The 21959-nt window shown below is 33.1% G+C and overlaps 1 protein-coding gene across 1 annotated transcript in view; it reads right to left on the minus strand.

Moving 5' to 3' along the window:
* Positions 1 to 2007: 2007 nt before the first annotated feature.
* LOC119603186 (membrane-bound transcription factor site-1 protease-like) overlaps positions 2008 to 21959 on the minus strand; it is a gene marked incomplete at its 3' end in the record, with an annotated part of 94657 nt that continues 74705 nt past the window's right edge. Inside the window, exon 3 of the mRNA XM_037955140.1 lies at positions 2008 to 2860. Within this exon, the coding sequence (XP_037811068.1) occupies positions 2008 to 2860 (853 nt within the window). The remainder of the gene's footprint in view (positions 2861 to 21959) is intronic.

A 21959-nucleotide genomic window follows, 5' to 3' on the forward strand; every position in this document is an offset into this window, starting at 1 on the left:
TTTCGGAAGCAGACCTGTAGAAATATTATTAGGAGCTGACGTATACCACCAGCTATATAGGCCAACTAAAAATAGATACATTCCCAAATGATGTGGGAATTTGTTATTTTAGCGATCTGTAACACAACCGCAACTAACTAAAGTCGTGAATAAAGCATTAATTTTTCATATCGTCTACGACACGGCACTACGTGCAAACACATTGTAACCTTTTACGAGGTAATATTTAAATATAAATAATTAGAGATTTACATTTATCCCTAGCGCAGAATAAATTGAATCGTAAAAGAAGGAAAGAAGAATATTTAGGTAATTTGCTCTTAACAGAGGCAGACTTGTTGTTTGAATTCCTAAATTATCACTATATATCAATTTACAATAACCTTTTCTTAAATTCTATTAATTCAGCAAGAGCCTTAAGCAGCTTAACCGGAGTCTCATCATGGCTCAAACGGGACCTTAATGACCCAATTAGTAAAAACTGGAGTCCTTAATGACACATCATAATTAAAACATCATTGAGTCCTTAATGATTCAATCCGAGTGACTCATTCAAAAATAAAAATACAGTCCACGGGAGCCCTTAATGGCTCGACATTTATTTTATTACAACATCTTATGTGTTGCAAGGGGGCCGGCAATGTTTAAGTACAAATCGATTATTTGCGGTATTTTTCTCTAAGTGTAAATCCAAATGATTTACTACCATTAGTTTACATCTTTGATGGAAAACTATGATAAAACTAACGAGTAAACCGCTAACTGTATTTAAACTTTGTTTGCCTCCATATACTTAGAAATAAGTAGTTGTTTGAGACTCGTCATATAGAAGCCTTAAAGAGCACTTCTTGTGTGCATATTTTTTAAGGTAAATATCAAATAAAGGAAGACAAATTCTTCTCCTTTTTATTAAACTAATCCTTTGTGTTTTATTCTTTTTGTGCATTTACACTGAACCATTTCGGATTGTCGCCGAATCAATAATGATTATATCGATCTGGAACTTCTACATTAAACTTTTTTCATCCGCAAAAAAAAAGATGTTGATATTGTTTTTTATAACCATGTGTTCCGTGCAAACTGAAGAGGTTTTTTCTTTACGAGTGGCAATTGGAGTGGCATTTATTAATTTTTTAATATTTTAAAAGCCTTGTCCCTTCTTACAATACGTTTTACTGCGGCTAGGCTTGTGTAACACCCAGTTTTTATTTAATTTTTGCTGCAGAATCACTTGACTTGGAGGCAGATTTTATGAAATCTCTTCTGTCCGCTTTTGTTATGACTCCATATGTACGCCCATTAATGTTTTCCTAATATTCAGACTGTTTTATTATAAAATTGCGAATAACATTCTGAATTTGACCATTTTTTTTGCTAAATTCCTGTGATGTTGGACAGTTTTCAAAAAGGCTTAAATTTTGCCATTTTATTTTTTAGTTAAAGGCTTACCGCGACCTACTTTTTAAAAAATATATTGCCTATATTCACAGACACTAGAGTATGAATGGATTTTACGCACTGCCAGCAGGAAACTGATTTTATTCTGAATGTGAGGAAAAAAAATATAGCTAAACACATAGTATGTTAGAAAAAAAAATTATTAAAAATCAACTATTAGGTATTGCGCTAATTTTTGTCTTACAAGTGATACCTAAGACATCATGTTATTATATAACATTTTAATATTACTAATTAGTCCATTATTTTTTGCAAATAATTAATTTGAATGTAAACAAAACAGTGAACCTATTTAAGTGAGCGGGATTGTATGTACACTGTATATAGATGTCCATAATATATGAACTAAATGTTCAATGCCATTTTGCGAGAAAATTGTGGGTGATAGAGAATAACGGATATTAAATAAGTTTCAGCAGCTAAAAATACATTAAAATCAGTCGAAAGTTATTACAAACCATAATTTCGTTTCCCAGTGTAATTAATGTCGACTGACGTTTGGTTATATTCATGTCTTAAGGACAATCAGAATGATTTGTAGATACTTACATATTTTAATAGCCATCCATCCAGTCCATGGCCATAATACAGCAGAATAAGTAATATTAACATCAATAAATTCTCCATGTTTATCTATATATGGATGCCATATTGGGTTACTCGAAATTTTTCCCCTTACAGATATGCCATTTATTATTGTAACATTTACAATCGATGGCATGCTTCCACAATACATTGGCTGTGAGCTGTATGGCCACATATATGGTTCAGTATAGTCAATATACGGTGGACTCAGCGTAATTTTCGGTTCATATGAAAGTAGGAGTTCCATACTTCTTAAAATGTTTAGTTTTCCATAGCCCTGCTCAAACATATTATTATGTTGCAATTTTGTTGCTCCCTCTATAATAATTTGCTTTACAGATGAGGGGTTAATTACGTCGGATTTGTTAGAAGCTCCACTTAAAATAAGAGCAATAGCCCCAGCCACGACAGGCGATGCAACGGATGTACCTGATAGTGTTCGGCAACCACCGTCCAAATTACTTCCTTTTACTTGGCTTCCGTATGTAACAATATCAGGTTTAAGTCGCCCATATCCATATGGCAATTCCCAAGTAGTCATACCTCTTGAACTAAATTTTGCAACTATTTCATCAGAATTTATTCCACCAACACCTATTACATCACTTTGGTCTGCAGGATTATTTAGAGTTCCATAAAGTGGACCATCATTTCCAATTGCCGATACCATGATTACTCTATTTGCTGATAGTTCTAATACTTTATCAACAAAAGGTTTATCCATAAAGTCTGGTCCGCCAATGCTTAGGTTTAATACATTGATTTTTCTAAACATTGCATAATTGAAGGCGTCAAGGAACCAAGAAGTATACGAAACCTACAATACAAATAAATGTTTAAAGGAATTAAAAAAATATAAATATATACTTTTTTGGTTCGGAGAGAGCCCACCAATAGAACTTTGCATTCATATAGGAAGTTGGAGCCCCTAATCAAAAGTATTATATGGTCTCCACCAGAAAAAAATACCAAAATAACGACATACAGTGTACAGTAGGGTTATGACTTTATAATATTATAGTGATTTGTTAAAAATTCCATAACATCTGTTCACGCCCTTGCTAAGGTATTTTTGATATTTGCAAAAATTGTGAAAAGTCATAACCCTAGTGTGCAGGTACAGAAAAGATGAAAAGAGAGAAATACATCTGTAACTTTTAAAACGGTTATTCCGATTTTAATGTAATTTATATGCACATTTCTTGTATTGAATTAACAACAAATATTAGCAAAAAAAATTGCTAAAAACGTGAAAATGTTCTGTATTTTATTTGGTGTTCTGTATTTATTCAGTATTTCGTCATATTTTCAGTTTTACATAAAAACGCATAGAAAAACACATACAAAATACAAAAACATTAAAAAATTCTGACACAAATGTAGGTAATACAGTTTTCAACTATAAATATTTAGGTTAGTTTAGGTTGATAGGAGGATGTATACTACATCACATCCGAAGAAATACACCTAGGCAACTATCGGGCCTGTTGTGCGCTCCAATTCATGAAAAAAAATTGTTCACTGAATGTATTATTTTTCCATGTTCGGAAACTCAGTTTCCTAATTCCTAAGAATCTTCCAATCGGTGTTGGTTAAGAATGTTATTTCCGGAATAACATCACTTTCAAGATACTTGGATCTAACTTCGACGAATGCCTGACAGTGGCAAAGAAAGTGCTCCAGAGTTTCACTGTCCTCTCCACATGCTCTACATTCGTCTGAATCCGCACGTCCAATTTTGTATAGATGTGCACGTAATCCTGTGTGTCAACTCAGAATACGTACCATCATACTAACCTCAGACTTGCTCATTTTGAGAAGATTTCTCGTCTTGCTCTCATCAGGGTCACCCCATAGAACCTTTGTGGTCCTAACCACCGTTTAATTATTCCAAGAGGCCTTATGTGATTCTCTCATCCATATTTTTAATTCAGCTTTTGTTGCGTCGAATGGTTTTGCGTTTGTCAGGTTAACTACATCGAGCTCCCTTCCCTTTAAAGCTATTACATTCGCCCTTTCGTTGCCGACTACTCCCGAGTGGCCTGGTACCCATATGATGTGAACCTTACCTCTGGGAGAGTATTCAGTTAAAGCTTTCTTACAATCCAATACGGTCTTAGATTTAATTCTATCACATGATATATATCACATGATACCATAATTGCCTTCTGGCTGTCGGTAAATATATTAAGCCCTGTGGGCGCCATATTTCTTCTAATCCAATTTACACATTCCGTTATTGCTCGTACTTCTGTCTGGAAGCCTGTGTTATGATTAGGTAAACGGTGGTATATTTCTGTTTCTGGGTCTTCAATATAGAACCCCAGGCCCACTTTGTCCCCTAATTTAGAGCCATCCGTGTAGCAACGGATTCCCACTGGTATTTGCTCCAATGTTCCGCTTGACCAAGACATTCTATCTGGGATTAGCGTTTCAAAGTTTCCGACATATTCTGTGTCTGGTATGCGAACAGGCACGTCCGATGAATGTGTATAACCTTCCAATGTGTCCAGTATATATTGATGACGTGTCCTATAACCGTTTTTGGCCAGTTCGCCTAAAGTAAAGAGCCGTTCGGCTGTAAGCGCCGCCTCATATCTTATATATGTTTCAATGGATGGAATATCTAGCAACGTTTCCAGAGCCTTGGTTGAAGTAGTACACATGGCACCACTTATACCCAAGCAGCATGTACGCTGAACTCCCTGTAGTAGTTTGATATTACACTTTTTGTCCAAAGCAGTCCACCAGATTATTGAAGCATAAGCTAGAATTGGTCTAATTACATTTTTATAAAGCCAATTTGTCATAGTAGGACTAAGACCCCATTTCATGCCTATGGTTCTCCTACATATCGTCCAGCACCGATGTGCCTTGTTGATCCTATCCTCTATGCGGTGTCTCCATTTTAATTTCCGGTCAAGTATTACACCTAAGTACTTAACTTTGTCTGTCACCGGTATCTTCTTGCCCAGGAAGCAAGATTCAGTATGTGTAGAAATTTTTGTCTTTCTTGTGAAAAGACAGATTTCCGTCTTCGCGGGGTTTGGATCCTTTCCCTTTAAAAGTATTACGACATCGTCTGCATAGCAGACATTTCTAAGTCCTTTCTCTGTTTGGGTTCTTAGGAGGCTATTAATCGTGATATACCGCGAAATACCTTTTTCCTGATAGTTATATCGTACATCTCGCAGCTTATCCATCTGTTCCTTAGCATGTAGTTGACCCAGTTACGGAGCACCCGGTCAACATAAAACTGGTCTAGGGATTGGATAAGGGTATCAGTGTGCACGTTATTGAAAGCGCCTTCGATGTCAATGCATACCGCCTGTGTATACAGTTTGCTATCGAAAGATTCACCTATGTAGTGGACGACTTCGTTTAAAGCGGTTTCCACCAATCGTAAGTATGCTGCTTATATTTAAGGTCTTTGTATGGTATACTGCTTTTAACCATGCTATCGACTATCCGTTCCAAGGTTTTAAGTAGGAAGGACGTAAGACTTATCGGTCGATAGGACTTAGGTGTCGCATAGCTAGGTTTCTCTGGTTTGGGTATAAATATTACCCTTGTAGAATATCTGTGACAGATGTATGGAAACCAGTCCCGCCTCCATCTGCAAAAGTGCCGGGAAAATGCCATCCGGCCCTGCAGCTTTATAGGGAGCAAAGCTCTTGATTGCCCCTTTAACCATGTCAGATGTAATAACTATTTCCGTGTTACCCTCCCCTTCCTCCAATATCGGTTCATCTATGTTATTCGATATACCGAGTGGGAAATGAGAGTCCATTAGGAGTTTCATTGTCTCCTCCATATCCTCAAGCCTCCTGCCCGTGTCATCGATCATAGATTCCGGTTGGACATGAGTTTTGGATAGGAATTTTTTTATCTTCGATACGTCATTTACGCTATCTACCTGTTCACAGAAAAGTTTCCAGGAGTCTCGTTTGGATTTTCGAACGATTTTCTTATATTCACCAAGTTTATTACGATACTCATCCCAGTATACTGCGGTCTTTTTACGCCGTGCCCGGTTAAATAGTTTGCGATCCGGATTCCGGATCTCCCCAGTTACCCAGGGTTTCTCCTGGGCAGATCTTCTCTCGCAGAGGGCAGCTGTCCTCGAACGATTCAACCAGGGCACTTGTGAACGTTTCCACTTTGGCATCTAAATCCTCTTTATTTCGACATTGAAAAGTGTCCTGACCTAAACGGTTCTTTAGTAAGGTCCCGAACATTGTCCAATTAGTTTTAGACTTATTCCGAAACTTTATCGGCTTTGGTGGTGGCCTTAATATTTAGAATCTTATGTACCGATGATCAGAAAAAGAGTGCTCGTCCGAAACTCTCCAATCCTGAATTTCGTTTATAAGCTCTTCTGAACATATAGTTATATCTAATACTTCTTCTCTGATTCTATTGACGAAGGTAGCTTTATTACCTAAGTTCAATGTTATCAAGTCTTTAAGGAAATCCATGAGGGCTTGTCCCCTGCGATTGGTGTTTGTACTACCCCAAGCTACATGGTGCGAGTTGGCATCACAACCTATTACAATTTTCTTATTTTTCCTTTGTGCCTCTTCAATCAGTTTCATCAGATCCGACGTTGGTGGTAGTGTCGGAGAATCGAAAGGCAGGTAAACAGATGCAAGGAATATGTTGCCACAACCTTGCTTCAGCACCGTTGCATCCGATGTTGATAATCCTGTTGAGAGGAGAAAACATAAGTTCTTGTGACATAAGATACATGTTCTCGGGCGAGACCCTGTATCAGCGTAGAAAAGTTGGAAATTTACGTGGTTTAATCCAGAAAGGTTCCTGGATTAAAGCTATATGTATTTTACCTGTGTTAATTTTAGCCATCAGAGCGTTGGTAGCTGTCTCGCTTCGATGGAGGTTTATTTGGATAACCTCAATCATGGTCATCCATTAAACTGTCTTCCAGTTTAATGGATGACCATGAGAGCGAGGAGGTGGTGGTCACCTTCTCGCTCTTTGGATTTGACTCCTCCGGGTAGCCTGAAGTGGCTATTAATGCAGTGGGTTCTGCGGTGTCTTTATCAGGCATAGGAATAGCAGTATTTTTAATAGGCACATTCCCAATTCTGGAGAGCACCGCTGTTCTGTCTTCTGGCGGGTGAGTGATTTCCTCCTCGCTTTTAGGATTTGACTCCTCATCATTGCCAGTACTTGCTAATGATGCTTTGGGTACTGTCTTAGGTGTTTTAGTGTCCTTGTCGGGGCCGGTTTTGACAGCCCTTTCAATCGGCGCCTTCCCAATTTTGGAAAGGGCAACTACACTTTCTTCTGGCGAGTTAATGGTAAATTCTTCGATTTTAGGATTTGACTCCTCAACGTTATCAGTAGTGGATACTGATGCTGTGGTCTTAGGTTTTTTAGTGTCCTTTTCGAGGCTTGTTGTAACAGCCCTTCCAATCGAAACCCTCCCAATTTTGAATATGACAGCTTTAGAGACGAAGTAAGCCCTACCTTTATTCTTGGCAAGACTAGCCATGGATTTCTGGTCGATACCTATTACAAATAAAGTTCCCTCAGGTTCTTCTTTCCTGTAAGAGACATCAAATTTTTCCACTGCCAGCTCAGCATTTTGACCTCCAAGAATTTCCACTATACGTTCATTAGCCAGTTTACTGCCCCATCCTTTTATGTAGACAGTGGGCTTTAAGAGCACCGGAAGCTCGCTCTTCTTTGCCAGTCCCAGCCTAGCGCCGTCCCAGGGAGGAGGGATACTTTCCACCAAGTTCTTTAGGGTGCTAACACATTGGTGAGATGCCAACCTCATCAACATCACGCCCATGCTGAACTCGCAGCTCTCGCTCTCTATTGGTTGTTTGCCCTTTGAAGGGATTGGATGGTCCACTATCTGATTGTTGACCAGGTCTTCTATTTTACTCTGTTGGTCTATTGGAATTTTGCCTGTCGGATTACCGGCATCGTAAACTGCATAGCAGAGATCGTCCCGGTGCCTACTTCTGGCAACTTTGGCGTAAGACAGCGGCTCTTTTTCTTTTCCTCCGTCTAGCTTCTCCTTCCTCGTTTTTCGGGGCTTCTTTTGAGATTCCCTTACCTTCGAGGTTGATTTCACCGACGTGTTCGTCGGCAAATATTTATTATTTGCATTCTTTTTGTACTTCTTCAATCAATAAATCTTTATTTTTCTAACACAGAAAAAAATTAATATATAACTGGAATGAATTTTGTAATAAGTTGTATGAATCGAACATGACTTTTTTTCCCAAACGATTTTCATTCAGAATATTAAAAGTTCATAAAATGTATGAACTTGTACATGATGGTAATTTTTTGAATGTTTACTTTTTTCAACGTTATTCATGAAATAATTGCATAAAAGTCCATTATTTACTATGTAAACAGAATATTAATTCTATATTAACGAATTTTGTATAATAAAAAATAGAAATTTAAATGTTTGAAAAACAAAATCTAAAACAGGAAAAAATCAGAAAACATAGTTAACATCCATTCTTCAAAATGGCCCGCAAATTTAATGGATTTTAATCTAAAAATCATAAAGAAATAAACAATTTTCCAAAGGAAATTTCAAACATTTTTTATCAAACAGAAAAATAAAAATAAATTTGAAATATTTTAAATCACGGCTTCTAGATTTAATTTATAAAACATTTGAAAGTTTTCGTTTAAAAATGTCTAAAATGAAATAAGCTTTTTCTATCGTAACAAAGCATTATTGCCTACGTATTTCATTACTGAAATTTTAAATATTTGTTCATGTAGTAATAAGGTGTTTGTTGTTATCCCTAAAAAATATACAGAAATAAAATTTAATTTATGAATTTTTTTTATAAACAACAAATTGCATTCAGGTTCAAGTGGCCACTTATTATTTGGTATTTTGATATAATTTTCGTTGTTTTTTGGGCAAACGAAAGACCTTTGCCTATCGTCTATTTTTGACATTTTCTTTAATTTATTACGAAGGAATTCATTTTCTAAAAACCAAAAATATATGGAAAAATAAAGCTCTTTCGTTGCCACTCATATTAAAATTTATTTTTTCGTTACAAAAACGTAAAGCCAATTTCGTTTGTTATTTTTAAGAATGAAGACACATTTTCAATTTAAGAAAACAGGCTGTATGTTTAAAAAAAATTTTAAACCATACCATTTAGGAACTTATTCTTAAATATTATTAACTTTTGTCAATTAAAGCAGTTCATAATATTTATGCTGAAACGATTTTCTGTGAACAATAAATATAATAATGTTTAAAACTTTAGACAGTTAAAAATAACCTGAAATGGTGGTTACTTTTTTTTATTTTCTCCTGTTCTGTCTTTTACTGAAAAATATGGTCATACATACTATTAAACCTGTAGGATTTTGTTAGTTAATTAAAAATCAAGTTAACTTTTTGCTAACTTATTATGACTAGCTTCAAAGTAACTCAAAAATTATAGAGGAAATGAACAAACATTTCTATAAAATTTTAAATAAAAAATAAATAGAAACTCATAACAAATTTGTCAAACAATTTGTATTGAAAAAATTAAATTAAAAAATTAAAAACTTTTAAAAGTTAATAGAAATTTCTCCGATCATTTAGTGTCACAAGAGACATACATAAATGAGAAATATTAAAAAAAAACAAATTTTGGGAAATAATTTAATAAGATCATGTCATTACGTTCAATATATCGCCACCTAAAATCTATATCTATATCTTATATTAATATAACAAAAACATCAACTGGCGTTCAATATAAAGTTTAATCAGTGCACGGTGGTCAATTCCGGCCAAAAATTATTTCTTTCAATTAGGTAGGGTCAATTATGGACCAATTCTCATAAATCTTGTTTATGTCGAATTTCATTGCCATACATATATTTTTAAGCCAGTAATGAGCGTTAAAGTAATTATCTGAAGGGGACCTTACATGGTAGGTAGGGTCAATTATGGGCCGATTGCCAGAAAATTTGGTCGAAAGGTTTAGGTTCCTATAAAAATATTTTATGTCAACTTTCGTAGCTTTACTATTATTTTTACCCCAATTATCAGTATTTAAGAACCTTATACGGGTACTAGGGTCAAATATGACCCGATGTCCGCCATACTATACCGTAAAGTTGATGGGTGCATAAAACTGATTTGTACTAAATTTCATGGAAATTGCTTCATATTTAACGTATTTATGAGTATTTAAGGAGTTTTCTGGGGGGTCACATGTATGGAGGCTAGGCGAAATCTTCAACCGATATTGCCCCTAGTCAGTACCAAACAAACCTTACCTATAAGAAACATTTGTGGAAAATTTCAGCTATTTTTTTAAAGAAATAAAGAAGTTATAGATTTTTGGCCGGAATTTACCGCCGTGCAGTGATGACAATTGTAGGGAAAATTCCCTTTTTGTAGGGATTTTTTGCAAAAATTTTTGTTGCAGGGAAAAAGGGACAGATTTTTTATTTTATGCTCATTTGTAGGTATTTTTTATTAATTTACCTTTTTACTGCTATGGAAACAAAAATTTGTTTAAAACTATTAAATTATTCTCTAAAAATATTTATAAAATTCGTATTTTCTTATCATAAATATTTTAAAAGTTATGCATTGTTTTTCTTAGTGTATTTTCATAATTATTTATGTAATTGAGGTGGTAATACTGTATAAATAACACACATATGGCATCTCAAATCCAAAGTTTGACAGGTGCTCTCTTGAAATTTGTATTTTATTTTTGTTTCGCAAATTTTAAATTAACGAGTGAAAAAAAGTTTTGAAAAATTAAAAGTTATAATTGATTTATAAATTTTTAAGTTAAATTAAATTAAGGGTTTTCATTTAAACGTTCAAAACCCTCGTAAACTGTGCAACCTGTGCATGTTTCCATTCTCGCAATAGAATTGTATGAAAATTGATTTGCACAACTCTTATAAGTTTGAGCGACTATTTAGACTGGAAAACTTGAGCAAACTCATTGTGCATTTAATAAATTTGTTCATTATTGTTCATTCACATTTTTAACATATTTTGTACAATTTTTTGTTCAAATAATTTATTTTTTATTTTTTGATTTCGTTTGACATTGTTGTAAAATGTTTATAAATATTGTAATTGAACAGAATTTGAACAGGGGTTTCACGAAACAAGTCGAATAAACTTGCCCACTTGCACAAATGGGAAACTTAAACGTTTAAATGAAAACCCTTATTATATTTTGTTGGCCTATTGTTTACATTACGCCAAGAAACGTCAAATATTGTTTATATTATGTAGATTTTCATCCATACGCAGCATTCGTATTTTGTTGTTGTTTTCTAGGTAAGTTTTTTCAAATTCAAAATCTTACTTCCATTTTAGAAGAATTATGTTGGCAAACTTCTTACATTCAACATTAAGATTGCTCGTTTACAAACTATTTTTTACTACTTTTACCATTTTTACTATTTTTTAAAGTTTTCTGTTTTTGTACATAAAAATTGTAAAAAATAGTAAGTTCTTTGAAATAAAATATTTTTCTCTTTTACTATTTTTGGCTTGAATATTTTTATCGAGTAAAAAGTAGTAAAACAAAATTTGTTCTGTATTGATTTGTTTGGAAAAAAATTTCATATAATTGGTTTTAAATTTTTCAATATAATCACGGCTGTTATGGAATCTGATTGCTCTCAGAATCAGATTTGAAACCGACCAAAAATTGATTTTGGTGTCATAGAAACCAATGTTTTTGGTTTCATATTCGAATCAGAATTGTAATCAGAATTTGATGTCATAGAATCTGATGTTATCGTTTTTTCGTCAGAAATAATCCGATCAGCTGACTGCTGCCAGATTTGCAGTTTTCTTTTGTTTTTTGTTTTCTTAGTTTGTGGAATTTTGTTGGAAAATGTAAGTTAAATAAATAAAAATTTAATAATTTATAAATAATCAATTATTTTTGGTACAAATAGGGGCAAACATAGGAATGCAACACAGAATGCATTATTTTTAGAGTTCATAGGGAAGAACCCAGATATAGCAAAAGGTTTCACAAAACGCGATAAAGTTTTAGTGGATTCTCTTTGGCAGGAATGGACGGTTTCTCTAAACGGCGCTGGTCCGCCGAATAAGGATGTTAATGGGTGGAAAAAGATAAACTATTTGTTTAAAGTTCATTAACTTGGCCACAAATATGGTATTCGTATTTACACACAGATATGGATAGAATGGAAAAGCGAGATTTAAAAAAACTTGCTCACAAGGCCGAGGCCCAACTTACACAAACAGAAGAAACAATATTACGATTGTGTGGAATCCAAACGACAGTGGAGGGTGTTTCAGGAATAGAATTGGGCCTTATAGAGGTGATAGAGGAATCAAATATTGCCGTAAATGATGATATGCCTACAGGCTCATCTAGGATAATACATGAAACACCTTACATGTGTAGTACACCAAAAAGAATGCAAACCACAACAGACCGTTTAAAAAAAATTCTGGATGAAGATGGTGAAAAGAAAAGAGAAATAATCTTATTGCTGTAGAAAAAGAAAATACCAGTGCCCTTAGACGCATTTATCGCGCAATTGAAAAAAACAAAAGGGTGTTAATGATTTTAAAAATGAATTGGAATTACCAGTTCCCAAATTCTGAAGGCAATGCAGGAAAAAAATAAAATAAAAAAAACAACAGCTGCAACTAGAACTTATGAAATTTGAATTACATAATAAAAGTAATGCCCAGTGATCTCTTTTATTAAAACCTAAATACGTGACCTCAAGTCCAAAGGATAAATTACTTTTAATTTAATTTATAATTACTTTTAATTAATTTTAAAATACTGAATATAATAAAATATAAATAAACTATTTTATTTATTTTGTTTTTGCTATTTCGTCTCTTATTCTCTTGCCTTCATTTTGCAGATTCGACTAGAGAACAATAAAGAATTATCTTGTTCAAGATCGTCTGGTGCAACAGCTATTTCTTCAGCTTCAAATGAAATTTTGTACTACTTTTTCTGGGCTTTATAGTTCGCTCCACAATATTGCGAGCTGAGGTGTGTGCATATTAAATTTATGTTCTTTTGTGTTGTATGCAGGATCTCTATAAGGTGTTAACAAAAATGGTTCAATTCCATACCCGCAATCTCCTAATAATCTAGTCGTTCGATCTCCACTTTCGTAATCTCTTAGGAAATGCTGACGTGCGTTGCTCATATACCACACAAATGAATCATGACTTCCGCCGGAATACCGTGCGCTAACTGCTCGTATCATCATGCCACTGTCACATATCTTCCAAACAAAAATTATTGCCAATAATGACAAATTATTGTTTCATATGTTACTACACCAGACGTCGGCGCTAGTATTGTTCTGACAACGAAGATTTTCGGCAAATTACATGTACACAACACGATCGCATACGAACCTCTAAACAAGAGCATCAAAAATACAAATATTTTATTTAGTTGCTTGACAGCATTCAACAAAGCAGGTTGATGTCGCTTTGTTAAAGAAATTGCAAACACAACTTGAAAAAACAAAAACAACTTGCAAAAGCAAGAGCATAATTTACAAAAACAACGCACACTCTAAATAATTTTCTAGAATGCATAACAATGAAAGTAAATAAGTTAATCTTGTTTCATACTTTTTTTTTGTACATTTTAATTAGAAATGTTATTTCTATGTGAAGAAATTATCATTCTTAAGTACATTGATTACACTTTGTTTATAAATATTCGCATTTTACAGTAATGCAATTTAATCTTCAAAATTAAAAATAACCAAATATTTTTTTCAGTGCAATTTCAATGAAAAAATGCCAATAGTGTGTGTGTAGTGGTGATTTTTTTATCTGCCTCTCTATCCGCCGGTATATGTACTACACAGAGAGAACAAATTCATTGTAAAAAATTGAAGCCAGAGCTTCTAACTACAAATCGATAGACACCAAGTTCAACTCCAGTTTCAGAATTCATTTTTTCTCTTTATTTTTTAATTTTTGTTTGAGAATTTGAACTAGTGAACTTTTAGTACACGACTTAATACAACTGATACAGTACTTCTGCCTAGACTTATGGTGGAATCGTTTCCAACTGACCTTTGGTAAGACCCTTCTGCTAAAAATCGCAATGTTGCAGCCAGAGCTTCTAACTACAAATCGATAGACACCAAGTTCAACCCCAGTTTCAGAATTAATTTTTTCTCTTTATTTTTTAATTTTTGTTGGAGAATTTGAACTAGTGATATTAATGGAAACATATTATGCATAAGGTGTCAATCGGCCACTCGCAATGAAATCCCCACGTTAAATTCAACAGTAAATAACATTGCTAGTGGGTTGAAAATTCTCTAGTTGTAGTTCTTAGTGGATATTGATATCGCCGTTGTCGAAATAGATCGTCGTACTGCAGGGATTGTCAATTGTCTTTTTTTGTTTGGCAGTAGTGACTACCTTTTTTGTCAGTGCTAAATATATCTACCGTTTACAACAGACATATTAAAGATAAAATAAAAATTAAAAAAATTAATTTTAAAGAAAGTGCGAAAAATAAATTTAATAAAAACGTGTGTGATAAAAATATTAATTAAGTAATAACAAATAAAAGATAATAATAAATTAAATAAAGAGGAAGTAAATAAAGAATATTGTGTTTATGTATCTTGTACAATTATCTGCTTCTTCCTCCGTGTTGAGTTATCACCCTACGGTCGGTCAGTTTGACTAATATTAAATTTGGTTACTATTTAAATATTTTTTCACAGTTTTCAATAAACTTTGTAACTAATTAGCACTTTTTATTTAATTATTTGTTTTCCTTTGTCCAATTTAATTACTTTACGCAATAATAAATCGTGATAAATTCTAGTCTTCTTTAAAATAAGGAAAAAATTAAATTGCAATTAAATTATTAAATTTATTTTTGTTAATCGCATTTAAATTAAAATAACTATGTTTGTGCCTGCTCTTGCTCGCTTTATTTGAGCTTCTAATGCTCTCATAAGCTTTGAGGCTAATATGAACGATCTTAGGGAAGAAATATTCACTGTTTTTAGCATTGAGGTTCATTTCGATGAATTGAAGATTTTAATGAACGAAGTTAAGTCAACCTATAAGACATACCTAGACTATTTAGCTACTTCGGACACAGCAGAACCTGATGACAGAGATGTCGTTACATCAGAATATCAGACGACTTATAATGCGTTTGTTAACTGTTTATCAAATATTAAAGAACGACTGCACATGTATGTTCAAGCTCAAAAGACTAGTTATTCCCCAGTAGTTAGACAGAACAATGCAGAAACTCACCACAATTTAAGCTACGTTCAGACCTGTAAAATTTGTTGTTGAAATATTTGTTATAAAATATATATGTATAAAGTTGCGTCAAGCAAACGCAATATTTATTTCATGTTCAGACTTGAACTAATGTTATTGTTTTATCAAACAGTGCAAAAATAATTTGGTTCAAACATGCATATGTTTTGCAGCCACAGTATAACGTATATTTTCAGGCAAGAAAAAAACAATTTACCAATTTGTTTTTTATTAGGTTTAAAATTAAATTTATTTAATAAAAATGTATAATATTAATATATAACACGATTGAAAAAACCTTGTTTGTCGAATCTGAACATAAAATATGTCATGTTAACAAACAGCAATGCGAATGATTTTCATAAAACAAATTGATTTTTGGCAAATAAATATTTTGTTATTGTTTCATCAATGTGAACACCAAGAGTCAAATAATTTACATAATTTTGGCAAAATAATTATTTGATCTTGCAAACCAAATGTAAGATCAAACAGCTTCAAATAACAGCTGTTCTTTGTTTATTTTCTGCAAAAAAGAGTGTTATCACCTCATACAAAAATGTTAAAAGTCGCTTTAATGACTGGTTTTATTTTTTATAAAATAAAAATCTGAGACAATGTAGTTGTGACATTTAATAGAAATTTAAGCAATTGCGTAATTTAAATTATTATTTTTGTTGTTTATTTTGTTATTAATTGGTTGATAACAACATACTATATATACTAGCTGCGCGTACCCGGCGTTGACCGGGTTTCTTCTAAAATAAAGAGAATATTATTCTGTCTGTAATGACTATATTTTTTTTTAAATTTAGCTTATAACGATAAAATAGTTATTATATTTTTTCAGGACAAAAATGTCCCTTAAAAATTTACAAATTGAAAACGAGCTTTAATTTTGACTAATTTATAGAAACATTTAGTAAAGTTTTTTTGAGAAATTATACTGAAATCAGCATTCTCAATCACTGGTAGGGAACTAAGGACACTTTCAATTTAGTTGTTTTATTTTTCCCATGCACAGTTGATTTAAAGAACTGTTCAGTTTAAATTCGGTCACAACAGGCCCGAAATTAGTGCTATAGGTGTATTTATTTGGATTTGGTGTATTAAACATTCTCTTCCTTCCAAATTTCTTAAAAATCGGTTCATGTTTTTTTATATTTAGCCTAGAAATTTGGTGTTATAGCAGTTATTCAAAAAGTGAACATAAAAATGTGCGTATTATCCAATCAATATCATATAGAGTTTTTTTATACCCTCCACCACCATCAGTGGTGATAGATGGTATATATAACTTTGTCATTGTGTAACACCAAGAAATATTAATCTGAGACCCAACAAAGTATATATATTCTTGATCCTTATGAAATTCTGAGTCGATTTAGCTATGTCCGCCTGTCTGTGTAAAACACGCTCACGTTAACACGAAGCAATAAAAATTCACGAAATTCACCCAAAACATTCCTTATTATCCGGCCAGTTTGGTATTAAAAATCAGTAAAACCGGTTCACGACGTAAAAAGTTATGATTAAAAATTTCAGACTACCTCAAAAAAAATAAAGTTTTTTTCCCAATTCTTAAGTAGTTTTCTCAGAAACTACCAAAGATATTTCGATGAATTTTGTCACACATTATTTTTTTGTGCCAGGGATCTACTATGTTCAAACTCATAACAATTGATCCATACAAAGGTATATATTCCCGGATATATGTTTATCGTTAATAACTCCCTCAAATATATCGGTATCAACACAAAATTTTGTACATACAAATATAATATGAATAGAAATCATACTACCAACGTAGATCACAGTCGGTCCACAATTGGTCATAGCTCCAATGTAAGGTCCACTTCCAAAAATCACCTAAACACACATATTTCATTGACAAATAAAGCTTTTGTGATAAAATTCGAGCTGAATATGTTTTATGTACATACAAATCATTCTACCAAATTTTTTTTCGGATCGGTCCATTATTAGTTATAGCGCCCATATAAGGCCTACTTCCGGAAATCACTTAAGCGCACATATTTAATTGTCAAATAAAGGTATCTTGATAAAATTCGACACAATCATGTTTCGTCTATATATGAATCACTCTACGAAATTTTTTTCGGATAAGACCATAATTGGTCATAGCACCCATATAGGGTCCACTTCCGAAAATCATTTAAACGCATATGTTTTATTGATAAATAAAGCTATTGGTATAAAATTCAACTTGAAGATGTTTTGTATACGTATAAATCATTCTTACAATTTTTCCCCGGATCGGTCCATTATTGGTCATAGCTCCTATATAAGGCTCTCTTCCGAAAATCATTTAAACTCACATATTTAATTGTTAAATAAAGCTATCCTGATAAAATTCGACACAAATATGTTTTGTGTACATACATATGAATCACTCTGGTGGAGGGTAGTTAAGATTCGGCATAGCCGAATATAGCACTCTAACTTGTTAACTTCTGAGGTTAGACCTATTAAATGCCAAATTTTATGTAAATAAGTTTATTAGTTATGTAGTGAAAGAGAAAAAAAGAGTTTCATATATATTTATTATTATATATTATAGGTTTTAAAGATGTAATGTGTCGTACTGTTCATTCCACAACATTCATTATAACAGATTTCATGAAAATCAGATCAGTAGTTTTTTGTATGCCTGAACGTTAATCTGATTTAATAATTGTTTTACAAAAAGTTGGTGTAAAGAGGGGCGTGACGTCCAATCCTGAGATCAGACCTATCGGTTCAGTAGTTTTCTGTAAGTCTCGAATTCAAATTTTGTATAACAATTACATATATAGAAAAAAGTGAGCATAAGAAGAATCGTGACGTCAAATCATTATTTTATATAGCCTATTGTTCTACTTTAGAATAGAACTATTAGTGTTCTAAATTTCATGTAAATCGGTTCTGTAGTTTGTCCGTGAAAGCGTAACAAACAAACAGTCTGTTTTATATACAGCGATGGACATATAAATGGCACACATTTTAATTAAGAAAAAAATTTATGTTTTGTCAACTAGAAATTTTATAAAATGCTACAATTATCTCTTAAGATTGTTGCTTTAAGAATTTTTGTTTCAGCAGCATTCAAATATTCCGTTTTATTCTGCTAATTATTTACCGTTATTATTTTTGCGTAAACAAAGCTGATTTTAAGTGGACATGTAAATGGCACAATTTATTTGAAATAGTTATTACACGTGTAGATTTCATTCAGATCACTTTATACTTAACTTAAACTTAAAGAGTTAAAAAAATTAAAAAAAAAAAAGTATAAAGAAAAATTTTTTAAAATGGGATCAGGCAAGCATACAACAACCGAGGAGAGGCGGACCATATGGAAAATGCATGAAAATGGGAAAAAAGTGTCGGAAATTGCTAAAGAACTGCAAGTTTCAAGAAAAAAAGTTTATAATGCTATTAAATCATGTGAAGAGAATCCCGATGTATTGATTGAGGGCAAAAGTCGCAAGCCAAGACCTCGAAAAACAAGCTTGCGTACAGATGCAGCAATGGTAAGAATGGTAAAAATTGATCCATTCAAGTCTTCACGACAGATAGCGTCTGATATTAATGAATCATTTGGCTTGGAAATATCCAGCAGGCTTGTCAGAAGACGATTAAACGAGGCAAATTTATTTGGGCGCATTTCCAGGAAAAAACCATTGCTCTCAAAAAGAAATGTTTCAAAACGTTTAGCCTTCGCCAGAACCCATAAGGACAATCCTATTAATTTTTGGAAAAACGTCTTATGGAGTGATGAGACAAAAATTAATAGAATTGGACCAGATGGCAGAACCTTTGTTCGTCGTCCTAGATGTCAAGAATATAATCCTCGGTTCACGCAGAAGACTTTAAAACACAGCGGTGGTAGCATTATGGTTTGGGGTGCATTTCCTTGGCATGGCGTAGCTCCACTTGTAAAAATCAATGGAAAAATGGACAAGTTTCAATATTTGGATATTCTAAAAAACCATATGGAATTAAGTGGATTCTATGCCAATTAAGTGGAAATTCATGCAAGATAATGACCCCAAACACTCGTCAAACCTAGTAAAAAATTGGTTTCGTTCGAAACAGATTACCGTTTTGGATTGGCCAGCCCAGAGCCCTGACTTAAACCCTATTGAAAAACTGTGGAATGAAGTCAAGGTTGAAATCGCCAAAAAAAAGTTATAAAAATATGGACGAATTATGGTCAGCCGTTCAGGAAGATTGGTATTCCATACCCAAAACAAAAGATTATTTTACTTTAATTAAACTTCTTATTTTAATTTATGTTAATTATTAATTTTATTATTTATATAATTTAAACTTTTGTTCTCAATTGTAATTCATTTCATTTCATTTTTTTAATATTTATTGTACTTTTCATTTTTATTATTAATTCATAGCGTTAACTTTTGTTCTCTACTGTAAATCATTTTGTTCATTTGTCTTTACTTACTTTTGTTTTTGTAATTGAATTGTAATACATTTTTTTTATTGTTTTCTTTTATTTGAATTTCGTTTTGTTTTGTTACATTGGAATTGAGTGTTTTATGTATTTGATCTTTCTTACTTTTCTTTTGTTTTGTCATTACACTTGATTTAAATATAGTTAATATGCAATAATCCCGTTAATCTGCGCTCATCAATAATAAAACCACTCATTTCCAATATCTTTCCACTGATTTCAATTGAAAGTTGACTGATAAAAGTCATAACAAAATTGTAAACTGTCTCTTTGATCTTTGGCTGCTGAAGAATAAACATATCGGAAGAATTTAATAAATAAAAAAAAACTCTTTGTTTTATTTTTAATTTAACAAAAAAAATATAAAGTAAAAGCCTAATTTGATGGCGAATATGACTTTAGTCTGTTCAAGCCACAAATTATAAAAACAAATAGAAGGAATTGAGGTCGGTTATGACGATATCGTCTGGCATCGACCCAATCCCACAAATCTTCGAGAGACTCATCCTCTACATTGGCGCCCAACTAAAAAAGAACATACCAAAATAAAATCCTTTGCGTTCCTGAAATAAATTATCGCTGGTTTAGAGGTAAAGTATTTGTATTTAATTTATTATTTGTGTGATTTTTTGTGGTAAAAAAAAAGAATTTAAATTAAAAATAGTTATTTTGAGAAAAGTGAAAAAAAAGCGTTTAAATAAAATATTGAACAAAATGCGTAGAAGCCCCCCAAATACACGCAGTATGTCACACAACACATTCACGCCATCACAAAATGATGACAGTACATTTAACACAGCGCAGGAATCGTTGCCTTCACAAACAAGTTCCAACAATCCGGTAAATATAACCCTAACGCAAGGCCAATTTATGGAGTTACTAGGAGGCTTAAACATAAGGTCGGAAACAAAAAACACGTTCTCCAATTGTAGTGCTCGTTTTAGTGGCGGAAGAAACACCGCAAAGGTGGATGATTTTATCGCCACAATAATGGTTTTTAAAGATGCAGAAAATGTATCAGATTCCCTGGCACTAACGAGTTTGCCATTGTTGCTCGAAGGATATGCGTCTTCCTGGTGGCAAGGTGTTAAAAATGAAGCCACAAGTTTTGGAAAGGCAATAGAGTTGTTAAGAAACGCTTTTTCGCCCCCCAAGCCAGATTGGCGTGTATTTTCAGAATTAGGTCAGGAAAAACAAAAAGCATTTGAAACCACTGACAATTTTGTTTGTAGAAAACGCCGGTTATTTGCACAATTGTCCGAAAAATTGTCAGAAAATACAATGCTAAACATTATTTACTCCCAACTACTAATAAATATAAGGGACAAAATCTCTAGGGATTCGATAAGTAGTTTTCAAGACTTACTAGAGAAAGCTAGAGAAGTGGAAATGTTAATTAAAGAAAATCAGGAGCCAGCCCAAAAACATATTCCCCCAGTAGAAAAGCCATTAGTTCGTTGTTCGTTTTGTAGAAAGAAAAATCACACCGCAGACGTTTGTTTCAAGAAACTAGAGGCCGACAGAAAAGGAAAACCTAAAGTTCAGGAAAATACAGTGAATTGTTACGGATGTGGATTAGCTGGCTATTATAGGTAAAATTGCCCAAATTGTAATAATAAAAACATAATTAATAGCCCAGAAAAATTAGACTTCAACGCTGTTCACACAACCATAGTGGGACGAGATGTTCCCACAGTGGACATTAATGTCAGTGGTCTTAAAGGGGAAGTCTACTTTGATACCGCCGCACGTACAAGTGTCGCCGGATATTTCCTTTTTCAAAAACTTAAAGAGCAAAACGTAGAATTTCAAAAAGTTTCTGCTGAGGTAATTCTCGCAGATGGTATTCCCAAAGAGGAAATAGTTTACGCAACAATTGTCCACATTTTAATTGGCAAACGTTTAAGACGTATTCGTTTCATTTGTTTACCTAAAGCTCGAGGAAACCGCACTCTAATTGGTACAGACTTTCTAGAACAGGCCGGAATTGTCCTTGACTTGGCCCAAAGAAATTGGCATTTTAAAGATGATCCAAAAACAGTTTTTCATTTTAAAATGAATAAGCCAGTATCGAAGAAAATAATCCCTATTTCGAAACTCAATGTCACAGAAAATACTTCTGTTGATAACTTTTTA

The sequence above is a fragment of the Lucilia sericata genome, unplaced genomic scaffold (assembly GCF_015586225.1).
Source record: "Lucilia sericata isolate MDLA Ls3-8-SP2 unplaced genomic scaffold, ASM1558622v1 Contig000280F_arrow, whole genome shotgun sequence".
Lineage (NCBI taxonomy): Eukaryota > Metazoa > Arthropoda > Insecta > Diptera > Calliphoridae > Lucilia > Lucilia sericata.